This window comes from Canis lupus, chromosome 38 (assembly GCF_048164855.1).
Source record: "Canis lupus baileyi chromosome 38, mCanLup2.hap1, whole genome shotgun sequence".
Taxonomy (NCBI): domain Eukaryota; kingdom Metazoa; phylum Chordata; class Mammalia; order Carnivora; family Canidae; genus Canis; species Canis lupus.
Window position 1 is genome coordinate 1,315,794 of NC_132875.1, and position 20,838 is coordinate 1,336,631.

Here is a 20,838-nt window from a genome sequence, read left to right on the forward strand (position 1 = left end):
CAAAACGCTGACCTCTGCTACTTACCCCCTAGTACGCCATCCCGCAGTGGGGGTGACCTGCTTTACTTCCAGGCGAAATGGACCATTTAGGCAACACCGTCGTTTCTATTATTGAATTTATTTTTTTTGTAGCTCACCTGTTTACACGATTATGGGGTGGTTGGTAGTTGGGCAAAGGCTGTCAGAAGAACCGCACCACGTTTGGTGTGTTTTCCGCCCGGATGGTAATAGTGTCCTGCTTTCTTCCAGGGCCATAATTTCAAGGTTAGAGTTCATCCCCGTCCTGTGGCAGTTGGCTGCCGTCAGGTGCACAGATAGACGAGGGCACGGGGTCTAAAGACACTCAGTCCTCCTCTTTAGGGGAAACCTCGCTGTGGCGCCCCACACTCCGCTTCCTAACGGCCACTCACTGGGCAGAGCACATGACCTGTAAGGACCCCGGCCCAGACCCCAGGCCCCACATGAAGCACGCCACAGTCGCAGAACAATGGGACCTGGCCCTGGCGCGTGTGATTCAGGGGTGCAGCTTTGGGCCATGGGGGCAACAACGGGAACAGGATTGCAGGACTCGGCTTCAAACCCTTTTTATTTTGTCCCCAGGCAATTCCGGGCCAGTTACTGCATCCGAAGACCACCAGGTATCCTTGTTGGCCCTGCTCCACCCGACGGCAACGACGTTAAGCACATACGAACGCACTGGGGTCACCAACACGCACAAGGCGCCGTCGACACTCTCGACACTCAAGAGTCATCGGGCTGCTCTGTGCCACCGACCTGTGCAAGGATGAGGGTGAGGATGCCAGGTGCCGGGAGGTCGGGTGGGGGCGGCCAGACGATTCTAGAGGGCATCGTGGGCTTTGGGTGGCTCTGAACACTGACGGGTATGTAGGAAGAGGCTGGAGGCTGAGGGGAGCGGGACCAGCAGAACTGGAAGGGGAATGCGGCGCGGGTGCTGCACCTCAACCCTAGCTGCTCGGGAGCGAGCTGGTGGCCACAGACCCTGGAGCTCCTCGCGCCCCAGCCCCCCGCATGACCGAACCTCGACGGAATTGACAATTTTCTGAATTTAATGGAAACATTTAAAACTTCGGTATCCTGTTCATATGAATGACTCGACAACGGCGTCATCACTACAGTCGTAGGAAGATGCGGGGCCTGGGCTGGAGACGGCGATTCCTCACCCAGGACAGGTCAGCCCCTGAGGGGAGATGCTTACCGCCCTCGACTCGAAACGCCACGTCCTTTCTCTTAGTGAGAAAACAGTGTTTCCACTCTCTACGCCCCAAAGAAATGAACATGAATGCGAATTTAGATAAACGGAGACCTGGGCCGACGGACCACAAAAGCTTGGCCAGCCTGGCCGGGAGAAACCACCCGTCTAGGTTCCTCACGTGATTTTTTTTCTTCCTTTCTTTCTTAGCTACTACCTATGACTTAATGGAGGGAAAGAATCACACTTTGGTGAGCGAGTTCACTTTCCAGGGCTTCTCGAGCTTCGGCGAGCACCAGCTCACCCTGTTCGTCGTGTTCCTTGTGCTCTACACCTTCACCCTGGCTGGCAACGTGGTCATCGTGACCGTCATTAGTGTTGACCGCCGCCTCCACACGCCCATGTACTTCTTCCTGAGCACGCTGTCTGTTTCGGAGACCGTGTACACCCTCGTCATTATACCCAAGATGCTCTGTAACCTCCTAGGCCTGAGTCAGCCCATCTCCTTGGCAGGCTGTGCCACCCAGATGTTCTTCTTCATCACCTTGGCCATCAACAACTGCTTCCTGCTCACGGCCATGGGCTACGACCGCTACGTGGCCATCTGCGACCCCTTGAGGTACGCAGTCATCATGAGCAAAGGAATATGCATCCAGTTGGTGGGGGGAGCCTGCAGCATTGGCCTGATCGTAGCCATGACACAGGTGCTGGCTGTGTTCAGGCTGCCCTTCTGTGCCACGAGGGTGGCCCACTTCTTCTGTGACATCCGACCCGTGATGAAGCTCTCCTGCATCGACACCACAGCCAATGAGATCCTGACTCTGATCATCAGTGTGCTGGTGATCCTGGTGCCCATGGGGCTGGTCTTCATCTCCTACGTCCTCATCATCTCCACCATCCTCAAGATCCCCTCTGCCCAGGGCCGGAAGAAGGCCTTTGCCACCTGCGCCTCCCACCTCACCGTGGTCATCGTCCACTACGGCTGCGCCTCCATCGCCTACCTCAAGCCCAAGTCGGAGAATTCCAGGGATGAGGACCAGCTGATCTCGGTGACCTACACGGTCATCACCCCGCTGCTGAACCCTGTGGTGTACACCCTGAGGAACAAGGAGGTCAAGGATGCTCTGCTCCGGGCCACTGGCAGGAAGCTTTCCTGATCAGATAGACCCGCTTCGATGAGGGTCCTATAAGATTCTCTAGAGCAGGAAAGCAGAGCAGTGCCCACAGTGCCACACAGGTGGGTGTGCACGGGATGAGATCAGGACAGAGGCTGGATTAGCCAGGGCAGGCTGCTCCGGGACAGGGCTAACATTTTAAATGCATTCTGTAACACTAGTTTTGGACACGTGGTTTCCCCACGCCCACTTACACAGGTTTAAGTCGTAGCGGAAGTACTTCCCTCATGGGCAATTCAAGCTCCCTGCATCCTAGACACCATAGTAAATGGATATCAGAGATCAGAGCATCTACCAATCCAGTAGGCTTAAATTCTGGATCTTTTCCCCTTTAGCTCCAGGTTGGCAATAGGGGAAAAAGGAAACCTGTTTCCCTGATCATGTCAGAGAAACATTCTCAGAAAGTGACTAAAATCCCTCCATGATCTAGTTAAAGCTGTAGTGGCAAATACATCACACTGGCATTTATGAGACCATACAAGAGACGCGTGGTGATACAATCTGTGAGTGACTGGCCCGTCAGGGAGAGATGGGCTTGCCTCGGGAGGGGCTTTCGTGGGGCAGAAAGAAGCAACAAGAGCAGGGGAATAAAGGAGAGAGTCCGCAGCAGGGAAGAGTGGGAGAGGGTCGGGAGGGTGTACGTGGTAAGGACAATGTGGTCATCTGTAACTTAGAGACAACCAAAGAGATTCTAGTCATCCATCCTCCCTACCATGACTTAAGACCCACCAGGCCCTGAACTAACGGGACATGGTTCGCTGGCCATCTCCACTTCCAGGACCCCTGCCCTCAGCGTGTCCTCCACTCCACACTGCCTTCCACCCCAACCACACCTAGTGACTGGTCCCTTCCCCTTTCCCATCCTCAGGCCCTTCTACTGCTTACGGCCCCTGGATGGAAACCTCTCATTGTGACTCATTTTGAAACCCCAAACCAAAGCTGCTCTCCTATGAGCCTTCTGATGAAGGAATCAGTCCACCCACTTCCTCCACCCCACTACCCCCCACTCTTGCATTCACACGACACTACAGCAAACTTCCCCTTGGGGTCTTCACGGACACACATGTGAACTGGGCAGTGCCGCGGGGCTTTAGTGCAGAGCGGCACCTGCTGGGTCACGTCTCACTTGTACCCAGAGATATGGTCCTCACAGGCTGTGCTCTCCTCGAGGTTCATTTAAAAAGTAGGGCTGTGTCTAAGTATCTCTGAAATAGCTCATTATGGTTCACTCTTACATAGATTCAACTACGGGCTTTATTTTTTAAAAGATTTATGGTGAAATCCAAGAGAACCCAAAATAAAGGTACCCTGCACTTTTACTAAGTAAATAAAAATTTTATTCTGGACTAGTTACCAAAACGTGCCTTTGTCCGTTTGACCTTCTCAACAGAAAATCTGCATCTGCCAACTTAGCTATGTCAAAAGTCAGGTAGTGCTTTTTGGAGGTTGGCTGAGTGACGGGAATGGAACATAAGTAGTGGAAGAAAAAGACTCCATCTGGGTCCTGCCGAACTTCTTACCATCTACATTTGGATGAATTATTTAGCTTCCCTAAGACACAGTTTCCTTATCTATAAAACATATCCAAAGTTTGTGACAGACACGTGAGACAAGAAACGTGAAAATCCTTTGCAAGTGACGAAACAAATTCTTTAGATTTCTATTAGAGTAAGAACAAAGCAACGTCATCTCCATAAACTTCCAGTCATATCATAACAAACCCAGAGTCCAACCCCATCCACCTGAGGCAGCCACTGCCCTCAGAGATTTCCAGGCTGCTCTTCCGGCTTCCAGCCATCCCTCCGGTTTCTACGCGTGGCTCAGGGTCTCTTTCCTTGGATGGTCTGGAGGGTCAGGACGGCAAGGTGGCTTCTGGAGGATCCTCCAGGCACAGTGTGGTCACGAATCTGAAACAGTGCCTCGAGGAGCACCAGGTGCCAGAAAGCGGGTGCTGTAGTTGGCTTCCCCAGCCCCAGGCCACCACCCTTTGCTTCTCAACTGCTTTCTTTCCTTAAGAGCATAAAATCATAAGATGCTTGAGTTTAAGACACACTTTTACTCCTCCCCAGCTGAGGATCTCTAAGGAAGTGACTGAGTCTTTCCTGTTCTACGAAATGGGGTTTACCAACATCTCCTCTGTCTTTCCCATTTGGCTGTCGTAAGAATCAACTAGACTGAAGACGGTAGAAATTGCTGCGGTAACCACAAAAAAGTGTTAAGATAGCATATTATCATCATGATCTCTAGATTCTTACCTCTCCAGTTTCTCCTGACCATTTTTATATTATTTCGCCAATTGTTGACTCCTACCTTTCTCCCACAGTTGCTTGCACTCTATCGCTATTGCACTAAGGTCACATAGGCGCGGTGCCTTGCAAAAAAAAACAAAAAAAAAAATCCCCATGCCTCGCATCACTGTATCTTTTGTTAGCAATTCCAGCACTTACTGCCTACCCTCCTGCTCAATAACAAGCACCTGCCCTCTTTCTAGTACCGTGATTTCAAATTCTTCACCATGACCCACAGCCCTCGGTAAGGAATGCATGGTCTAATGTAACGCAGTGTGCATGCATACATCTACAAGCTGAAAGAGTTCACAGAATACTATTTATCCTTACTACTTGCAATGCATTCTGATGCTTTTCATTCTAGTCTGTTCTAGTTTGGTTTGTTTTTGGTTTTTTATGTATCAGAGAGAGAAAGAGAACGCACACAGGGGGAACAGCAGGAGCAGAGATGTAGGGTGAAGGAATCCCAACCAGACTCCACGCCGAGCACCCGACGTGGGGCTCGATCCCAGGACCCTGAGATCTCGACCTGAGCCAAAACCAAGAGTCAGATGTTCAACCGACTGAGCCACCCAGGTGCCCCCAGTCTCTTCTGTTCTAATTCATTTTAGTCAAATGATGTTAATGTACAGAGGTGCAGATACGACATATGTTGGCCAAATACTCAACAGCTGAAAGTTCAAGTACTCAACTGAGGCTAATGCTGAAGCCTAATACCATCAGACTAGGTTTCTGGGCTACTGAAATGAAAATCTTACTGATATTGAACATCCGGTATTCGTATTTAAACACCAGACATTCCAAGGAGGGATACTTACTCTTCACTGTAGATGCTGGGTTGCTGCCGTGGTCACACGCCTGGGACACCAGGTGGGTGTGCTCACTCCTCACGTGAGACACAGAGACTGGCAGAGAACAAAATCATCTTGAGGGATACACCTCACTTTTCTCTAACGCTTTCTTCTATTCATATTCTTCATTAAATATGGATTAAAAATAATTTATCCTGAAGTGGGTAATCGATGAGCGTGGTGGCAAAATTAAAATCAAGCTGTAAATTAAGGACTTAAATAGAATTAAAAAGCTAAAACTATAGGGCTTCACAATTGTTTTATTTAAAATCATGAATACAGGCTGCCTGGGTGGCTCAGTGGTTTAGCGCCGCCTTCGGCCTGGGGTGTGATCCTGGGAACCCGGGATTGAGTCCCATGTCATGCTTCCCTTTTTTTAAAAAAAAAAATTATTTATTTATTCATGAGAGAGAGAGAGAGAGAGAGAGGCAGAGACACAGGCAGAGGGAGATGCAGGCTCCATGCAGGGAGCCCGATGTGGGATTTGACATGGGATTTGAGCCACCCAGGCTGCCCCCATGTCATGCTTCCTGCATGGAGCCTGCGTCTCCCTCTGCCTATGTCTCTGCCTTTCTCATGAATAAATAAATAAAATATAAAATAAAATAAAATAAAATAAAATCATGAATACAGAACACCAGATAATTTTACAAAGACTAGAATTCTGACACCTAATTTCCATCATTCTGCTTTGTATATTTAAATTGTCTAAGTATTTATTGGCTTTACAACATAGAACATTCTTTCCAAAACTAAAAATCAACATACAACCCTCGATAGTTATCTGAAATGTGATTTTCCCAAAACTCTTAAATTTGTCCCCAAAATCAACAATTCCCAATCGTCAATTGCTCATGCATTTTACTTTTGAAGTAATAAATGTAATGTATACCTCAACTGATTGAATTTTAACATGTAAAACATATAAAGCTATTTTGATCTAAAGCCACAGAATGATTAACTATATTTGAAAATGCATATTTGGATTTTTTTTAAAGCCAGTGGCTTGCTTTGTCCAGATTCCTGATGCTGTCAGCCAGATTGGAGGTGACCGTGTATGCTATCATGTGATGATTATTCTCCTCCAAGCTCGGAGTTGCCCCAAAAATGGTATACAACATTTTTAGCTATTGACTTTGCAAAGACTAAAGACCAAGGTAGAAAGAAATAGTAGACTCTGACTAAATGCCAAAAGCAAGGTCAAACTTGGATGTGCTCCTGGGGTTACCCTCTAAAGTTAGGGTGATGCCACAACAGGGTGCTACACACGTGAGCACCTCCATGCTGGCCAGGATGAGCATCTGAGAGGGAGGCCACCTGTTTTTGTCTTTTTTAAATTCTGAAACAGTGACATATTAATTGGCATTTATCTGATTACAAAAGCAATACTCTCACTCTTGAAAAAAAAAAAAGCTTCAAAAATTATAAAGAAAATGGAACCTCTGTCTCTGATGTTCACTCTGGAATAATGAATGCATAGAGCATGTTTCCTCCCCACACTCAGCAGCCCCACCCCTACCAAACCCTAGAAGGGAAAAAACTTTGAAGTAGGATCCTATAGCCAGTGCTTAGAAACAGAAATACATTTTTTAGCGGGCTACAAAATACATGGCATGACCTAGAGACGCAGAAGAAATGTGATCAACTGGATGAGGTACCTCGGAGGCAGTGGGAATCAGAAGGGAAGCCCAGAACAAAAGCCACTTCATACCAGAGGTGGAAGAGAACCAGATCGATGGGAAATGGCAGGATAAAGAAATATAGGGTAGTAGCCCAGAAAAAAAGCTGCCCTCCCCCTCATTTCTTGCTCCCAACAGAAGAGTATTGGTGGCTTCCAGACAGAAGCAATCCCTGGAGAGAAAGCGACAACTAGCAACACAGGGGTCCGGCTGTAACAGATCGAGGAAACAGGACATGAATATAGGATGAAGCAAATACGTACCAGAAGTCTTGAGCTCAATAGTAGCAATATTTTCTTTGTAAAATAATTATAAGAAAATTAACTCACTTCTCTTACTCAATGTGAAGCTATACATACTGGTTAACACTAGTCATTACTTAAAACAAAGTTATAGGTATTCTGTTAAATATAATCGAAGGGGAGAAGGGTGCCTGGGTGGCCCAGCTGCTTGAGCCTTGACTCTTGGTTTTGACTCTAGGTTGTGATCCCAGGGCCATGAGATCGAGCCCTGTGCTGGGCTCTGTGCTCAGCAGTCTGCTAGTCTGCTCCCTCTCTCCCTCTCGGACCCTCCCCACCCCCCCACTTGCATACTCACTCTCTAAAATACATCATCTCAAAATTAAAAAATATAATTGGAGGGTAGAGAGAATGTCGATGAAACACAAACTTTTACATAGGAATTATTTGTGGCTTTTCCCTAAAACCTGACTAAATTTCAGTTCAGAACAGGCTCACATTCACAGCCAAGAAACAGGGAGATGACAGCGGGCATGTGCAGCAAAATCATGGAATCTGGAAAGGAGATTAATACGTGGTCACTGTCCTCCGTGTGACTTAGCACAGAGATCACAGATGTGGAAGGTGCCTGAGGCAGAAGAAACACCAGAAACACTGATTTCTTGCCCAGAATGCCAGAAGCGCTCTTGAAGGGGAGAGAGCAAGTCTTTCTGGACCTAAGAGTGTACAATTAGTTTGGTAAAACACCGTTGAAAATATTTAATATTTATATAGCCAGAGCCTCTCCCCTACCTGCTCAGAAGGCCAGAGGGTGGCTTTCTGGGGACACTGACAGAGATGAGGTAGGCTGGGGGGCCGGGGGAGGTTGGTACAGTATTTTTTAAAAGGTAAGGAAGATGTAAAGAACATTAACAAGACTTACAGGACACTGATGATAAGGCTTACAGCTCCCAATCAGGAAAATGAAGGGTTGTCCCCTGGAGAACTTGACATTCCATGAACAACGACCAACAGATAAGGAAAGTTCAGTGTCCTACGTTAGAAGAATAAGCTTATAAGAGAGCCAGCTTTGCCACATCACTCAGCTCTATCCCCCTAGAAAGTAAAGCCCTCTGCCGAACATACCCCAGCCCTTTACGCAACACAGTTTCCAAATAGCGTGTTGGTGTATTAGTCACATTACAAAGGACAAGGATCCCCAAGCTTTTGGGAATAACATGAAAACAGGTATCATCTAATAAACAGGTAACAGAAGAACATGGAAGAAGCAGATACAGGGCAGGGAGTGGATTAAAGTCTTTCTAAAGATACATACTCAACATTTTCAGAAGGACATGACAAGACACTGTATTGGTGAAATAAAAGCCGTTCTGTATAAAAGGCATGTCCTGGGAAGCAGAAAGAGCTTTTTTACAGATTAAAAATACATTACCTGAAATAAAAAATTAAATAGGAGAGTTGCAGGAGAAATTTGATGAAATGTCTTGAATAGCAGAACAAAATGACAAACAGGAGTGAACTAAGGGGCCGACAAATGAATACCGAAAATAAATAGAAGATGTTTAATATTTGACTAGGATAGACTCCAAAAATAAGTAGAAAGGGTTAAATTTTCAAAGAAATGGTAAAAGAGAATTTCAAAGAGCAAAAGGACATGAGTTTCCAGACCAACTGTCTCCCACAACCAAAGCAGTCATGACACATGCAAAATGCACCTTCATCGAGTTTCTAAAAACCATGTTACAAAGGTGACCTTACAGATTTTAAGATTGAAAAAACCCCAAATGTAGTAATAAGCAATGAACAGATCAAGAATCAAAATGGCCTTGGACTTTACACTAGAAGCTGGAAGACAATGAAATAATGGCTTAACATTTTTAAGAGCAAATTAGTCCTGTTCACCTTAGAAATAGAAACTGCCAGTTATTTTACCATGGAGAGATGGGTTTATTTGAGAATAAGAGAATTGCAGTCTGGGACAAACAAGCTGCAGCACAACCGTAAGCAAGTCTGGGGAACAAAGGACAAGCACTTTTTTTAAGGAGAAAAGGGGGGAGTTGTGAAGGTTGTTCTGAACAGCAAGTCCATTGGAGGAAACTAGGAATTCTGAATGTGGTGGCTTCTCATGGGCTGAGCCATTGCTTGGGGGGATGAGCAGCACCTCGTCCTCCTCCTACAGTAGTAGAGTGGTCCATGTTCAAGGTCAAGTCCATGTAAGGTCTAGTCCCTCTCTTCCTGCTGGGTCTCAAGTCAATGAGGAGTGGTAGGGCTGCCCACACCCCTTCCCAAACCTCTCAATTCCATTTGTGAGGCTTCCCATTACTAATTTTTGTGTCTTAAACTAGAAACATAAATTCAGCAAATTATCAATCATGTGTGAGAGTAAAATAACATTTTCCAACATGTAAAATCTCAGCATTTTGCCCCTATCTCCTCTTTCTCGGGAAGCCATTAAAATGAGGGTGTACACCATTAAGAAAGATAAAGGATCTTTCCTTTATCTAGATAAAGATAAAGGAGATAGTGAATCCAGAAGAGGAGAGATGGAAGAGGATCCCCAGTTTGGAACTAAAGTGTCACATCCATAGCCTTCCAATCAGCGAAGGAGCAACTGAGCAAAACCAGAGAAAGGCAGAGGGTTCTTGGTCAACTGGCTCTGTGAAAAGAAAAAGACAGGAAAATTAACAGATGCCTGACATTACAGACCATAGAGAGGTTAAAAACAAACAAACAAACAAACAAACAAACAAACAAAAAAAACGCTTAGCCCTCTTGGTCAAGAGATACGTAATTATAGTGTATGATGGATCAGTTGTGAATATTATTCATGTAATCATTATTATTGAAACAGAAAATAGTGACAACCAAAATTAGAATGTACACATATTTTGAGAAAGAGGAAAGAGGAAATGTGTGAGTTAGGAACTAAAGATGAAAACAGGTAAAGTAACTAAAAATAGTGTGATGGTTAATGTTATGTGTCAGTTTGGCTGACACATTGGCCGGGCCACATTGCTGAGATACTTGCTCAAGCATCAATCTGGTTGATGTTGAGAGTGTTTTTAAGGGAGACTAACATTTAAATTGGTGGGATTTGAAAATATGGGAAGAGCCCAGATGTTCATCAACAGATGAATGGATAAAGAAGATGTGGGGTGTGTGTGTGTGTGTGTGTGTGTGTGTGTGATGGAATATTACTCAGTCACCAAAAAGAATAAAATCTTGCCATTTGCAATGACATGGGTGAAACTAGAGGATATTATGCTGAGCAAAATAGGTCAGAAAAAGACAAATATGATTTCAGTCACATGTGGAATTTAAGAAACAAAACACAGGATCATAGGGAAAGGGAGAGAAGAATAAAATTAGACAAAAATCAAAGAAGGAGACAAACCATAAGACACTCTTAACTCTAGAAGATAAACTGAGGGTCACTGTGGGGGGAGGTGGTGGGGGAAATGGGGTAACTGGGTGGTGGGCATGAAGGAGGACATGTGATGGGATGAGCACTGGGTATTATATGCAACTGATGAATCACTGAACTCTCGGTCTGGAACTAATAATGCACTATATGATAATTAATGGATTTTAAATAAATTTTTTAAAAATGAACTAAAATAAATCAGTGAGCTTTGAGTAGGGAAGATTTCCTCTGTAATGTGGGTGAGCCAGGTGAAGGCATGAGTAGACAAAAAACAAACTAACTAACTAACCTACCATGAGGAGTAGAACTCAGCAGCCAGTCGCCTTCAGACTGGAGCTACAGTACCGGCTCTGCTCTGGGCCTCCTGCCTGGTGGGCCACCTGGAAGACCTGAGATGTGTCCACCTTCATAATTGTGGGAATCAGCTCGTGAAAATAAGTATTCATCTCCTCTCTGTTTCTATCTCATACACACATATATAAAATAGACATATGCAACTGATGAATACGTGACTCTACATCTGAAACGAATGCTGTACTCTATGTTTGCTAATGAATTTAATTAAAAAACACACACAGACATACATATTCAATTGACTTAGTTTTTCTGAAGCCACCAAATACAGGTAGCCTCTAGAGAAAAGAAAAAGGGAGGAAGGGAGACAGTAGAGAATCATTTCCTTATATATATATAAATAAATAAGTATAAATATATATATATACACACATTACACACACATATATGTGTACATATATTTCAGAAATATTTGCATTTTAATGTTTATTATTTATTATGTGCTCTATTTCTAAAAAAATGAAAATGTTAAAAAAAAGTTAAGGGTAATCATTAGGTAAATAGCTAGACAATGCAAAACTTTCACACCAGGGTAGACCATGTAAAATAGACCATATAAAAACTGATTAGATGCTGAGAAAAGGGGGAAATAAGGAGAAACATGGTAAAAGGAAAACCCAAAATAAGAATAAGCTTCCTATAAGAATTATATAAATATTAGTTGAACTAAAATTCATCAAGGAGAAAAAGACACTAAAATGAACAGAGGTAAATGTAGTTCACAAAGAACTATATTGAAAGAACAATTCACCAAAAATGCGTAGCGGCCAACACTGGTATGAACCTAACAGCCAAGCTTCAAAATATATCAGGCAAACACTAACAAAACCACAAGGAGAAACCAGGATTGTAAAGTCACTGAAGAGACATTTTCAAAAGACTGGCAAAGCAGACAAAGTGTGAGAAAATACAGAAGTTTATGAAGACTGAGAAAAAACACACTTAATTAAAAAAAAATTATTATAGTCAATTTTATCAATTTTAAATTCTTTTCATATACATGCAATTTTTGACAAAAATCTGACCACACTCTTTACCCCAAAGAGATCTCTGTGAGTTTCAACAGATGCATATAGCTTTCACAACCCAGGCAGTAAATTTAAAAAGGCAGCCACAAAAGTTGGCCACTCCTCCCTTGCTAGCCCTTTCCGAAAACCATCCCTACATCTGCGAATATAAAAATATATTTTGCAAAAAAAAAACATAAGCGAAAGAGGAAATAAAAATGTTGTTAAAAATTAGAAACTATTTGAAATTAAAAGATAAAAATGAAGACTACTAAAACCAGAGCAGTATATTAAAATATAAATTTTGAATTTGTATCATAAATCTGTATCATAAATCCACTTCTCAGAAAAACAAAAGTAAACTAAGTGTTTAATTCAAGAACGCAGAAAAAAATGTGTTTATATAAATGAAGGCAAAGATAAATAAAAAATAGTTAGAATTTAAAGAATTAAGTAAAAATCGCAATATAAATGAAATCTTGAAAATATTAAAGTTTTAGTAGGTGCCATTGAGAACCGATGAAAGAAAAACCATCTAACAGAATAAAAATCACAAACAGAATAAAGACCTAACTAGTGATATAATAAAACTTAAAATTATAATAGCAATAAATACTTTAGGTCAATTTGAACACAGACCAAGTGTACAATTTTAATAAAATGTTAATTTATATTAATGGGCTGAGAATAATTAGAAGATGAACAGAGCAACAATAGTGAAGAAAAATGAAAATGACAGACAAAATGTAGTTTTCATCCTCATTCAACATAAAGACATGAAACCAAACCTTTAAGCTATGCACGTTCTTTCAGATTTTAAAAATAGGAGAATCTCAAATCATGAGGCCACTAGTCTGAAAAACTTTATGTCCAACCAGAAACAGGTAGTTAAAAATACAAAATTAAACACCAATGCCATGAGGGCAATTATTGAAAATAAAAATTTTTTAAAAAGAATTCATAGCTAAGAAAAAAACCCCAGCAGGTCCAAGTCGGGTTCCGACAAGGAACAGCCGGATGATTTAATATTAAAAGAATCAGAATATTTATTGTATTAACAATTAAATAAAATTTATGATTTCAAAAGATGAGAAACATAAAATATTAGCTATAAGTCCAACATCCAGTTGACCATAAACGTTCTTACTAAGTGTAAAAAGGAATTTCCTTTATTATGATTATTTTTTTTTTATTATGATTATTTTTTAATTTCATTTACTTATTTGACAGAGAAAGAGCAAGAAGGAGCAGGGGAGGGGCAGAGGGAGAGGGAGACACGGGCTCCCCCCTGAGCAGGGAGCCAGACGCCCACCCGGCTCCATCCCAGGCCCCTGGGGTCATGACCTGAGCCACCCAGGCGCCCCACGCAGTTCCCTTTACTTATGAACATCTGTCAGAAGCCTGCAAACATTCTTTCGTGACAACACATTTGAGTATTTAAGTCAGGGAGAAAAAACCCAAAATATATACATATCAGCAAACATGGAAGACAATACAGGTATGTCTTGTTTGCGGTGCTCGTCTTCTCCTGACTTACAATAAAACTCCATCAAGCAATCCCTACAAAAATGAATGTGCAGATGGACTCGTGACGTGCAAAGACGTAATACAGCAAGAATAGCGGAAGGAGAGGTGAGGGAAGTATCTACACTGGAGATTTTAAGTAAAAATCGCAAAATAAATGAAGTCTTGAAAATATTAAAGTTTTGGTAGGTACCATCGAGAACTGATGAATAAGGACCTAACTAGGGATACAATAAAACCGTTAAAATTATAATAGCAATAAACACTTTAGATCAATTTGAACACAGACCAAATGTACGATTTTAATAAAATGTAAAATGCCAATTTTGTTTCTATGCCAATTAAGTTGGTATTAATTAAAACTAATTTTTTTTTTTAAGGGGGGAAAAATTGTAATCGTCCTCAGGGCAACCACTAAGAAATCGACTTCCAAAAAATCCAGGAAGGAAAAAGCAAGGAAATTAAAATGGTACACTGGGAACTATGGCAGCAAAGGCGGCAGTGATGGATGACCAGAGGGGAGAAAACCGCGTGACAGAGGGAAAACCAACAGTAAAGTAGGAGATGTAGCTCCCGCCCGGTCAGCAACTACGGTAAACCCAGCGTAGCTAAACAATCCAATCAAGAGGCTGAGATTGGTAGAATGGATTAGAAAATATAACCCAACTCTACAGTGTCTACAAGACAGACTGTCGATTCCAAGAGACAAATAGGGTAAAATTTTAAAAATGGAATTAGATACGCCAGGCCAGCAGACGGTAAGCAAAAAAATATGTGGAATGGCTATATTAATATTAGACAAAATTAACATTAGGACCAAAATTGTTACGAAAGTAGGACATTTTCTAAAATAAACTGATGGAAGCTCAATCCGACAGGAAGAAAGGACAATTATCGATTTTATGTGTACCTGCCAACAGAGCCCCAAAATACACGGAGCAAAAACTAACAGATTTGAAGGGGAAAATGCACAATTCGATAATGGTTGGAGCCTTTAGTACTCTGTTCAATAATGGACAAAGCAACTAGGCGCAAGACCGACGCAGGAGTGGATGTGAGCACTGCTGTGAGGCGGCTAGACGGATACCCACGGAACATCCCCCCAAACTACCAACATACGCATTCTCGTCCAGTCCTCAAGGAACATTCTTCAGGACAGACCATATGTTAGACCATTAAGAAGCCTCAATAAATTGAGGTGTATTGAAATAGAGTAGGTTCCCTGGCAGCGGTGCAATTAGAAATCACTAACAGAAGGAAATTTGAGAAATTCACAAATGCATGGAAATTAACAGACTTCTAAACAATGACTGTGTCAGAGGAAAAAAATACAAAGTACTTTAAGATGAGTAAAAATGAAAACACATCCCAAAACTTATGGAATACAGCAAAAGCAGTGCTTAGAGAGATATTTATAGATGTAAATGTGTGTTTTAAAGATGTTCTCGGGGCACCTGGATGACTCAGTGGTTGAGCATCTGCCTTTGGCTCAGGTCATGATCCCGGGGTTCTGGGATCGAGTCCCACATCAGGTTCCCTGCGGGGAGCCTGCTTCTCCCTCTGCCTGTGTCTCTGCCTTTCTCTGTGTCTCTCATGAGTAAATAAATAAATCTTTAAAAAAAAAAAAAAAAGACGTTCTCAGGGCACCTGGTGGCTCACAGTCAGTGAAGCATCTGCCTGCAGCTCAGGTCATGATCCCAGGATTCTGGGATGGAGCCCCACCTCGGGATCTCTGCTCAGGAGGAGTCGGCTTTCCCTCTCCTCCCGGCTCATGCTCTCTCTCAAATAAATAGTCTTAAAAAAAAAAAAAAAAAAAAAAAAGCTCTCATCATTAACCCAAGAATTACCTTAAAAAACTAGAAAAAGAGCAAACTAAAACCAAAGCAAAGAGAAGGGGGGAAAAACTAAAGACTGAATGGGGAATCAATATAGATAACAGAAAAATGAAAACATTAATGAAACCAAAAGCTGGTTCTTTAAAATGGTCAACAAAGTTGATAAGCCTTAAGCTACACAGACCAAGAGAAAAAGATGACACAAATCGTAAGGTTGAGAATTAAAAGAGAAGATATTGCCATTGACCTTATTGAAATAGAAAATCATAAAGGAACGCTATGAACACTGTGGGCCAACAAGCTGGGTGACCTAAATGAAGTGGACAAATTCCCAGAAAGTCACAAACTAGCAAAACTGACGTAAGAATAGAAAATCTGAATAGGCCCGCGGCAAGCACAGATTGCACCGGTAATGAACAGAAGTCCCACAAAGAACAGCTCAGAACCAAGTGGCTTCACTCATGAAGTCTACAAGACATTAAAGAACTAATACTAATCCTTAAAAAAAAACACTAATCCTTCACAAACTCTTCAAAAAAACATGGAAGAGGAGGAAATGCTTTCCAACTCATCCTATGAGGTATTATCTGGACACCAAAACCAGACAAAGGCATCACCAAATAACTAACTAACTAACTAACTAACTAAATAAATAAATAAATAAATAAATAAGTAAATAAAAAGCGGGGTTGGGGAAGCTATAGACCAATATTCTTGATGAATTTAGTTACAAAAATCCTCAACGAGATGGAATCCAGCAACAATTCCACTCTGGGGCACAGATTCAAAAGACATGAAAATATGTCCACACAAAAATCTGTAGATGAAGGTTCATAATAGGCCTCTATGCATTAGGGCTAAAAAGTGGCAACAGCCCAAATTTCCATCAACTGGTGGCTGGATACGTAAACATGGTATATCAATACATTAGAATATTGTTTGACCATAAAAAGGAATAAAATATTGGTACACGCCGCAGTGTGGATGACACTCACGTTGTGCTCCGTCAAAGAAGAAGCTAATCACAAGTCACGTGGTATAAAACCTCACTTAGAAAAGGTGTGCAGAAAAGGCAAATCCACGGGTAGAAAGTCCATCAGTGTTTGGAGAGTGGTTGGGGGAAGCGGAGAAAGGAAGAGTGGCTGCTAAGGGCTACGGGGTGTCTCCGGGGGTGATGAAAATGTGTTGAAATTAGCGGTGATAGTTGCACAACTCAGATTTTGGTAAAAACCACCAAACTGCTTTCTCTAAAAGGGTGCATTTCACATTCTGAATGCCGTCTCAATAAAGCTGTTGTATATTTTTGTTATGTGTTTGTAAGGTGTTATTACTGTAAATGGATATTTTTATAGGAGATCCTTCTGGAGAATATTACGTCCCTTTACAGAAAAACATAAAGGAAGCACTGCATAAATGGGGCCATATCCATTGATGGGAAGATTCAGGGATGCAAAGATGTCAATTCTTCCCAAATCGATTTACAAATTCAACACAATTGCAATAAAACCCCCAGTAAGGTGCTGCGTACATACTGGCAGATTCTAAAATTAGTTCCGAAGTATAAGTTCACTCCTTTATTTAACAAATATTTATTGAGTGCTTATACTTTTATTAAAGCTTCTGGGGGTACGACAATCCAAATGATAAACCACCTCCCTGCTCTCGTGGGGCCTATATTTAGTAATGTGCTAAAATAGGCAAGGCTACTCCAGAAAACAAATTGTAGTGGGTTTTTACTTGATCTGGAACATACCAAGATACATCATAAATCCATATTAATTAAAACAGAATAAAATTGGTACAGAATAGCCAAACTAGATCCACAGAACAGAATCCCAAAACAGATGCGTACCCATCTACACCCGTTTGGCATAGGACCAAGAAAGGACTGTGATAGAGTAGGTATCACCTAGAAATGTGCAGACACGAAGTTCTCATTAGTTGTTTTTGTTTTCGTTGTTGTTGTTTTTTTAAACTGCACTTCCTAAAAAATAAAATAAAATAAACTGCACTTCCTGGCTCTGAACTCCTGTGTGCTTAGAGCTGACTACTAAAAAAGGAAAGGAATGGAAAGGAATGGAATGGAAAGGAAAGGAAAGGAAAGGAAAGGAAAGGAAAGGAAAGGAAAGGAAAGGAAAAGGAAAAGGAAAAGGAAAAGGAAAAGGGAAAGGGAAAGGAAAAGGAAAAGGAAAAGGAAAAGGAAAAGGAAAAGGAAAAGGAAAAGGAAAAGGAAAAAGAAAAGGAAAAAGAAAAGGAAAGGAAAGGAAAGGGAATGGAAAGGAAAAGGAAAGAAAGGAAAGGAAAGGAAAGGAAAGGAAAGGAAAGGAAAGGAAAGGAAAGGAAAGGAAAGGAAAGGAAAGGAAAGAGAAAGGAAAGAGAAAGGAAAGAAAGAAAGAAAAGAAAAGAAAAGAAAAGAAAAGAAAAGAAAAGAAAAGAAAAGAAAAGAAAAGAAAGAAAAGAAAAGAAAAGAAAAGAAAAGAAAAGAAAAGAAAAAAGAAAAGAAAAGAAAAAAGAAAAGAAAAGAAAAGAAAAGAAAAGAAAAGAAAAGATCCATCAGTTGTTTCTCCCCCCGTTTGGTCCCAATAGTCCAAGGGAAGGGTCTCACTTGAGGTTCAGCTGTTGCTACGAAGCAAAACAGACTCTAACCTGCTGGTCGGGTCAGGAGGAAGAGAAAATTCACAGGAAAGCAAGTTTCGGGAAGCCTGACTTTCACCCACGCACTGGGCACCCAGGGGTGATGAAAGTCCTGATCCCGCTCGACAGGTCCCGCCTCCCTTCTTGCACCCGGACACCCTCTCGGATGCTCCTTCTGATGCACCAGACGCTCCCCGAGGACGGAGGCTGGGACGGGAGTTCCTCCCTGGTTCCTTCGCTGACCCCCAACCCCCGGGCCCGAGGCGTCCCCTTGTCGCTTCCAGTTCTTACTTGGCTCTTCAAACCAGTGTGACCAGTGAGAGGACAGGCCAGGTGGAGCCAGGTGGGCCCGTGCTCAGCTCAGGTGCACGTCGAGGGCTCGGCGACCCTTGGGGGGCCCACGGCAGAATGATTTGCCCGACCAAGCCGATGTCCTTTACCCCATTCACTCGTCCCTCCCGAGACCGAAGTGCCTCAGAGGCCACGGAATATGTCCCGTGGCACAGAGCACACACGGACCCACTTGTGAAAATCCAGGCTTCTGTTAAGCCAGGCGCTGAGAACATTAGCAGGAATATAAACAAGTGTCACTCTCCTAAACATTCTTCGTTTTGGTTATTTTGCTCATTTTTCATGACCATGTTATTTCCATTGTCACGCGGATTGTCATTTTTAAGTGACTAAAAAACGTTGTGCAAAAATGTTCAGTTTTAATTTCTATCATTGGTAAACACAAACAAAAGCTCTTGGGTCTTCAGTTGTTTTTTTTTTTTTTTTTTTTTTAAGAGTTTAAAGGGCTCTTCGGTCACAAAGGGTGGGATGGTCCTGGCTTTGTCAAGCCAGCTGCACCGCATCAGCTGCAGAACGCGGCCCTCAAGGGACAGCGCTCGGGCACCCGAGGCAGCACGGGGCCCATACACTAGGTTTTCAAGGACACACTACGGTTCGAATCGGGCGACACACCTCCAGCCTCTAGCAGGGTCCTTGGGGCAGAGTAAGTCCTGCGTGCATGAGAGTCTCCTCCCTCGACACAGGCTGGGAGTTAACTCCGCAGTTCCCTGGACGTAGGAAGACGCCCATGGGCCTCCGTCCCCCTGCACCTCCTCCACTCATGCCTCCAGCTCTGGGCAGAGCTGGGGACAAGAGCAGGTCTCCAGGACCCAGAGAGGCTGGTTCCATCTAGGAACCCCCGTGTTGATACCACATTTCTATTCACCCCAGAAATTACACAGACCTGACGTAGAGAAACTGGAGGTACGGCACCAATACCAGCACCTGGAATGAGCCTCCAGACAACCCAGGACTGAGTGAAGACTGAGGAGGAAGGATGCTGGCACCTGTTCCTGGCTCCTGGTCCGTCCCCTGGGGGCCTGCAGGACAGGGCTCTGCAGGCGTGCAGCGTGGGACAGCGATACGTCGGAGGGAGCCCGGCCGTAGCCCGGCCATCTGGGTTCAGGATAATTTCCCAGGGGGGGCGGGGGAGGACAGTAAAGCCGTGATGCCCATTTCTGGTGCAAGTGTCCCGAGGAGGAGGAATTTTTTCCTAAAGCGCAGAAAGCCCCCCCACAGACCAGGAGCAGTCCTGCCTATTCACTGGAGGCCCGGATTCTGCCCATGGAAACCTTGCATCTTGTAAACAGATTCGCTAGAAAGAACAAGAGACCAGAACAGAAGCAGACCCCAATCCTGAGTCCCCAGCTGTCTACTTCTCTACGCCAGGGCCCATCGCTGCCACGTGCACATGCCTCCATTTCTTTATCAACAATTTCTAAGTGTTGTCTTGCCTACCTTGGAGACCACGTGAAATCCTGCACCTGGGGGCGCCTCATAAACTGTGAAGTGTGTACAATGATGACTTTATCATCAGGGTGATGTTGGGTTCCAGGCTTTACTCCCCATGCAGGGGGGACGCAGGCATGAAGCAGCCCTTGGGAGGAGGAACGGCACCCGGTGAAGCTCAGCACAGACTCCCCAGGGTGGGGTGAAAGAGACCAGCTAGAGAGCGCCAAGTGCGTCTGTACTAAAATTTGCAAACAAAACGTGAGACCAAGTTGTACGAGGCACAACTTGACCAATCCCGTCTCTTCTGAAAGCTCCCTGGGCTCAAAGCAGAATAAAATATCTGGAGCTTTTTTCCAAGGCGTCCAACATGAATCTTCCCTTTTCTATGTGCTATTCGGCAGAAGTAAGAACTGGTCAGAACCCCGGGGCCTGTTACCTGAGTTCATGGGAATACGGCTCAAGTGTGACAGGAGACGTCTCCTGAGAGGACACTGTAGGAACAGACCCCATAGGAGGCTCTGCAGAGAACCACAGCATTCCTGTCAACACTAAGGGGGAATGAGCATGTGAAGGGAAGCTGCCACAATCTTGACACACTGAGGGTTGAGTAGTATTTTCGGCACGGCTCTGTGCAGAGAATCCTTGACCTCCTTGCTCCTCAGGCTGTAGACAGTGGGATTCAGCAGGGGGATGATGACCGTGTAGGTCCTGCCCCAGGGAACTCTGGGACTTGGGCTTGAGGTGGATGATGGAAGTGCAGCCATAGAGGACGATGACCACGGTGAGGTGGGAGGCGCAGGTGGCAGAGGCCTTCTGGCTCTCAGCTGAAGTGATCT

The 20,838-nt window shown here is 43.6% G+C and overlaps 1 protein-coding gene across 1 annotated transcript; it reads left to right on the top strand.

The window, feature by feature from the left end:
* The first annotated feature begins 1,377 nt into the window (after positions 1–1,377).
* On the top strand, positions 1,378–2,984 carry LOC140627065 (olfactory receptor 10J1-like). The gene has a single exon (XM_072815113.1). The coding sequence runs from the start codon at positions 1,438–1,440 to the stop codon at positions 2,365–2,367; it is 930 nt and encodes a 309-aa protein (XP_072671214.1). The 5' UTR covers positions 1,378–1,437; the 3' UTR covers positions 2,368–2,984.
* Positions 2,985–20,838: the final 17,854 nt, after the last annotated feature.